Source organism: Cavia porcellus, unplaced genomic scaffold (genome assembly GCF_034190915.1).
Source record: "Cavia porcellus strain 051 isolate PalLab524CR breed Dunkin Hartley unplaced genomic scaffold, mCavPor4.1 scaffold_17, whole genome shotgun sequence".
NCBI classification, from domain to species: Eukaryota; Metazoa; Chordata; class Mammalia; order Rodentia; family Caviidae; genus Cavia; species Cavia porcellus.
The window spans coordinates 23,716,381-23,722,517 of NW_026947500.1; the positions used below are offsets into that span (position 1 = coordinate 23,716,381).

General features: G+C 56.6%; 1 protein-coding gene across 4 annotated transcripts; it reads right to left on the reverse strand.

Annotated features, from left to right (window-relative positions):
• Positions 1-94: 94 nt before the first annotated feature.
• Positions 95-5,780, reverse strand: Men1 (menin 1). Of its 4 annotated transcripts, none has more exons than XM_005002962.4 (10): positions 5,649-5,780; positions 4,788-5,248; positions 3,702-3,910; positions 3,369-3,497; positions 3,059-3,099; positions 2,791-2,878; positions 2,026-2,162; positions 1,485-1,620; positions 959-1,123; positions 95-802 (listed from the first exon to the last, which is right to left on the reverse strand). In XM_005002962.4, coding segments are annotated over exons 1-10 (1,851 nt in total). In that variant the 5' UTR covers positions 5,651-5,780; the 3' UTR covers positions 95-319. The 4 variants fall into 4 exon arrangements, with proteins under 4 accessions (XP_005003019.2, XP_063083555.1, XP_063083556.1 ...); XM_063227485.1 differs by having other exon boundaries at positions 5,637-5,778; XM_063227486.1 differs by having other exon boundaries at positions 5,589-5,682.
• Between the last annotated feature and the right edge of the window lie 357 nt (positions 5,781-6,137).

Below are 6,137 nucleotides of genomic sequence, written 5' to 3' on the forward strand. Positions count from 1 at the left end.
CTGGTCTAGGGCTAGCGCTTCCGCTTCCGTTCCACGGAGGGGTCAAGTTTCCAGGGACTGGGCCCAGGATTGTGGTGAGGCGTCAGGCTAGGACTGCAGGAAATGGGACCTGTATTCTAAGGACTGAGTCCTGGATCCCGAGCAGGAGTGAATCCTTAGTTCAAGCGCTGAGTAAGGCATCCGCAGGCCAGCAACCAGGAGCTCAGGACAGTCCTGGGTCCTGGGGAGCTATGGCCTGGGATGTGGGGAGGGAGGCAGCCAGGATCCGTCAGAGAGGTGGAGCCCGGGCTGCGGTGGGCTGGAGGAAGTTCTTGGGGGCTCAGAGGCCCTTGCGCTGCCGCTTGAGGAAAGACAGTGTGTAATCGCTGGGCGTGGACACCTTCTGCTTCTTCATCTGCACTTGTGATTGCGCAGTGAGCTGCAGCTTGATGGCGCTCGAGTTGATCTTGGTGGCCACCAGCAGCTCCTTCATGCCCTTCATTTTCTCGCTCTGGAAAGTGAGCACAGGGCCCTCCGGAGGTGGCGACGCAGCAGGCACAGGCACTTGAGCCGCAGTGCCGGCTTCAGGGCCCCGGACAGTGCCTGGGACCATCCCCGGGGGCTTCCGGGGGGGTCCTGACCCTGGGCCCTGGCCAGAGCCCGGTGCCTTGTCCAGCGCGGGCTTCTTGGGAGGTGGTGGCTCCTCTGGCTTGGATTCCCGCCGAGGGCCCCGCCTGCGGCCTTCCCGGGCCTCCTCTCCCCAGGGCTCCTCTGCTTCGGCTGCCTCAGCATCTCGGCTCACTATGTGCACCTTCTGCCGCACCTGGGGGCAGGGGAGGTAGAGTAAAACCATGTCAGCCATAGCCACCTCCTTCTAGGGTCTCAAGTCTCATCTATACCCAAGGAGGATGAACAGGTGCTGCTTCTTGGCTACAAGGGCCTGCTGTTCCCTCCTGTAGCGCCCAGCCCTGCCCCTCACCTGTCCCTCGAAGCGGCCCAAGGACTGCACAAGGAAAGTGGCCCAGCCCACATGCAGCACAGGCGTGGGGCTGCCCTCCTCCCACTTGCAGATGCCATCATAGAACCGAAGCAGGTGGGCGAAGCACTCAGGGTCTTGGAGGGCAGATCCCTGGCTCTGGGTGCCCTGGACAGAGTGAAGAAGGAAAGGGCATTGGTCAGACCCCTTTATCCCTCAACACAGGGCATAGTCCTGACCACAAAAGTGTGCACGGGACAGGAGCATTCTCAGTGTCTCCCTCCTTTCTCAAAGCCAGTCCTGAGTCAGGACAGATGGGGGGAACCGTCCGTCAACTCCACACTGAGAATGCTGGATGTGAAAGAGATGGGCCTCCTTCCCATTTACCTGAGGGCAGAAGTGAAACCCCACAAACCCTGCCTGTGACCACCTTCCACGCTCAGTCCCAGTCCTGGCCGCGCAGTCCCATGTCCTGTGGTGGGGCCTGCCCAGATGGGAGGTGAACACCAGCAGCACTCTAGCCCTTCACCTGGGTCTGCTCCCCCGGCCGCTCTTCGCCTGCCTCCAGCAAGCTGGCTGCCTCCTTCAGCAGGTTGGGGATGACATCATTGGCCACTTCAAAGAATTCCTTGTAGATCTCCTCATCCTCCCGGCAGTAGTTGTAGCTGTGAGAGCATGGGGTTGTGGGGTCGCAACCATGGTGAGTAACCCCAGGGAACTGTGGGAGATGGGGCCAGGCTTCTTGGTGAGCAGCTGGGGTCCTTGCTTTTCTTAAGATGATGGCAGCTATGTCAGCCCAGAGCAAGAGTGAGGGCTGGGTATGGGGCCAGAGATGGAGGGCTCACTGAAAAATGGCAGTGATTAGAAACTGAGGAGGAAGGCAAAGGCATGAGGCTTTGATCACATGTCCCTACCTCTCGGATGGTGGTGGCCTTGGCTTTGTAGGGACTGAAAGCAGGAAACAGGGCTTAGGCCCAGGTCTCACTGCTGCATGAGAATGGTCAGAAACCAGGTGGAGAGAGAGGAAAGGACAGGCTGGAAGCCCTTTGGGATTGAGGTGGGGTCCTCACTCTTGGATGACAGTGGCTGTGTCTGCCCAGGCCTGCAGAGCTTCACGCACATTGCGATTGCGACAGTGGTAGCCAGCTAGGTACATGTAAGGGTAGATGTGCTCATCACGGTAGTAGGTCTTGGCTGAGGCAATGCCCTGGGAGGAGAGGGCACAGAGTGTCAGGGAGGCAGCCCCCAAGTGACCTGGGCTAGCATGAGTGGCCCTCCAGGTCCCATCCAGGAGGGGTAAAAGGAAGACCTCAGGGTCTTCCCAACTCTCTTCCCTGCCAGCCCCTCTACCTGGTGCTTCTCCTTGAACTTGCAGGGCTGCTTGCTGAGGTTGGGGCCAACCACAGAGGCAGGGTGCCCCATAGGACAAGGCTGTTCTATGGAGGGAGGACAGGAGCCCAAACTCCAATCCCAGGGTAGGGCTCTTTCCTGGGTTTTGCACACTCTTCTACATATACCTCCAAGACTTTCAAACCAGATCCCCCACTCCCCAAGTTAATAACCCCTCATCAGTGCTCCCATCACATGTGACCTGTTACACACCGGAAGGATAAGAGGCAACAGAAAATGCAAGGCTGGGGGGATATACTCAGGCCCTGACAATCCTAGCCTGGGGAACCCAGGGTACCGCTTGGACAGCTCTGCCTACACTGAGTATGCACGTGGGTAATAATCCCCAAAAACACAAAGTTCTCTTTTATCCCTCTTCTGTCCCCAGAAAGGGGAAAATGGGAGCCCAGGTCCTTCCACCCCACCTTGTTGTGAGAAGACCTAACCTTGTGGTAGAGAGTGAGTGGGTCGGGTCGGCCAGGGGTGGGCTCCAGCTCCTCCAGATCTGCCAGGTTCCCCAGTGCCATGGGGTACCTGCAAAAAAATCATTAAGTCAGGACTGGGGATTTAGCTCAGCGGCATAAGCGCCTGCCTTGCAAGCAGGCAGTCTTGAGTTCGATCCCTGGTACCGATAAAAACAAAAAAGACAAAAAAAAAAATCGTTAAGTCTACAATGCCTCCTCTGGCCCTGTCAAGCAACTTCCCCTTACTGACCTTTCCAGATGTCCCAGGTCATAGAGCAGCCAGAGCAGCTTCTAGAAACCAAAGAAGAAAACTGTTAGCTGGGTGGGGGTTGGTACCCATCACGCAGAGGTGAACAATTCAGGAATCAACCAGTTAAAGGATCAAAGCTCTTTCACGTCTCCATTTTACTTTCCAAAGAGCCCTGGGAAAGGCCAAACCAGGAATTATCTACTCATTTTACAGAAGCAGATGCACAGAAAAGAGGCCCCTGCCCAAGATCCCACAAGTTATACTACTAGCCTGACCTGGCTCCTGCCTTACTCTGGGGCCCATGCTTCACCTGCTGTAGCTGCAGCAGCTCCAGGGAGTCAGTGTGTAGGTCAATGGAAGGATTGATGGCACACACCATGAATGCCACCTCCATCTTTCGGTCACAACGCATGTATGATCCCTTCAGGTACAGCCAGCTCTTAGGAGGAAGGGACAAGACCACATGTCTCACGACAGCCCACACAGCGCTTGCTTCAGGGAATGACAGCAGGAGAGGGGCTCATCTGCATTTCCCTCTTGAAATACATAGCTGGTGACAGAAAAGGGGGACAAGGACCCAGGGGAATAGGGTCCTGAGACTAGCAGAGTATGAAGGGGACAAGGTGGGAAGGGGGTACGATACCCGCTCAGCCACACCCGCGTTGACCGTCTGACCCCTGCGGTCCTCGTTGCCTTTGCCATGCCAGGTGACCTCAGCTGTCTGCTCCCCATTAGGTCCAAAAACTACCCAGGCATGATCCTCAGACAAGGCTAGGTGGACATCCCGAAGACCCAGGGCCTGGCAGGCCCCCACAACAGCAAAGGCTACACCCGAGCTGTCCAGTTTAGTGCCTGTGGAAGGGAGAGCAGGGAATGAAGCTTCTTGGGCCTGCAAGCTGAAGGGAGGGGACCAGGGTTGGGTGGGCCACACCCTCTCCTACAGTCCCCAAGCCTGCTGCCAAGTCTGTGCATCTCCCATTGCTCACAGCCTCCCCCACCCCATGGTACAACTCAGTCCCCAGCAAGACCTTTCTGGAGTTTCTACAGCTCAGCCCAATCTCTACTTTGTCCTTTCCCCTTCTCTGTAATCATATTACATATCTGTATTAATTTATGAATTGCTCACTTTTATGGCACTTTATTACAGTAGAGGCAGCAAAAACAGGACATCAAGGCCAACACTTTCACACAGCCACCAACACTCATTCATCACTGCACTCTCTTCCTACTAAGCTCAGAAGCAGTCTCTGATTCCTGCTCAGTACAAGCCAGGACTCCATTGCATCAATTGGACTCGACACAGTGGCATTCTGTGCAAGTCTTGAGACTTTACTTGACAGCAAGTCTGTGATGTTTCTTTTCAAAACATTCATTTCATTTAGTTGTCCCAAACAAAGACCCTCCTTTGTTGCCTAACCTCCTCTCCCTGACATGCTATCATGTCTTGGGCCCCATGTTGGGCTTAGTATGCATGTATTTCAATTGTAGGACTGGGATTATGGTAGGTTAACAGATATGGAACCAAATTACCAGGTTCCAGTCCCAGCCCTGCACTCGCTGACGCTAGCACATCACTTTCCCTACTGGACTCAGTTTCCCCAAATATAAAAGGAGAAATAGCATCTGTCCCATTTCACAAAGTATACAAGCAAAATGGTCCTGTAAGCCACAGTGCTGAGAAGAGGTGACTTAAGATTCATTCTTGCCCTGCCACCTGTCAGGCTCCAACCTGTGATGAAGCTGAAGAGAGATTGGATGTGGGCGCGGTCCTTGAAATAGGAGCGGCTGAGGCTGTTCCATATGACATCCGAGACCTTCTTCACCAGCTCTCGGCTGGAGACGCCTCCCTCCCGAGGGTAGAGGGACAAGTCGACCGCGCCGCGGATCTGAGCCGTAAAGCGGGCATACAGGGCAGCGATGATAGATAGGTCAGCCACCGGGAAGAAGGTGAGGCCGCCGGGAGGGTCGGGCGCGGGGCTGGGCTGGAAGGAGAGCTCGGGCACATTGGTGGGGATGACACGGTTGACAGCCAAGAAATGCTCCACGAAGCCCAGAACCAAGGAGAGGAGCACCAGGTCCGGCTCCTCTCGGCCCAGCTCTGCAGCGAACAGGCGCACCACGTCGTCGATGGAGCGCAGCGGGAACAGCGTCTTCTGGGCGGCCTTCAGCCCCATGGCGGCGGGCGGCGGCCTACGAACGAGCCAGGGATTGCAGAGGGAGAAAAAGGTCGGGCTTGGCCCGGGCGCCCCCTCCCAGGCTCCGCTAAGGTTGCACCCCACCCCCAACTCTTTGCTTCCCCGCCCCCTCCAGTCTCCGCTCTCCAGCCGCCCCTTCTCCGTCCGCCAGGCAGCACCACCCAACCCCGCGCTGGGCCGAGGTGGTAAGGCCTCCGCGTACCCTGCAACCCAGGACCCCCGGCCCGATGGGGGTGTGCTTCAAAATCTGAGGGTCCCCAAAGGCCGTCCCGCCCTTTCCTATGACTACACTTCTGGCTCCCTAGAGTCCGTGCGGAAGGCACTCCCGGACCAACCCCCTCTAAATCCAAAGGCGAGTCCTGGCCTTGGTCCCCCGCGCCCACCTCCAGGCTTACATCCCACACAAGGCACCGCGGCGCCCGCCGCCTGGAGCCTGCTGGGAAATAGAATCCCGCCCCCTTGACCCCGACAGCCTGCCGGGAAGTGGAGTCCAGCGCCGGGCTCGCCTCCGCCGAGTGTCGAAACGACAGCGCCCGCGGTGGCTGATGGGAGAGTTAGTCCTGCGGCTCCGGGCGCCTGCAAAGCAGGTAAGAGGTGGGAAGACGCGCTGCTTCCCAACTCAAGGATTGGCCGTTAGTAGAGGGTCCGCGGTGCGTTCTGGGGGTTGTAGTTCGGAGAGTGGTCGCTGTGATTCTGGAGGGTTACTTGTCACTATGTGGAGCATTGTGTGGAGAACGGGTACTTTGAAACCCTGCTAGAGTGCAAATGTGTTCAGTCGCTATACTTGGATATTTGTATCTTTTAACCTGTAACCGTGCTTAATATGTGTCTAGTAATTTTCACCCAATGCCACTCGTAAGAATATCTAAAATTGAAAGAGAACC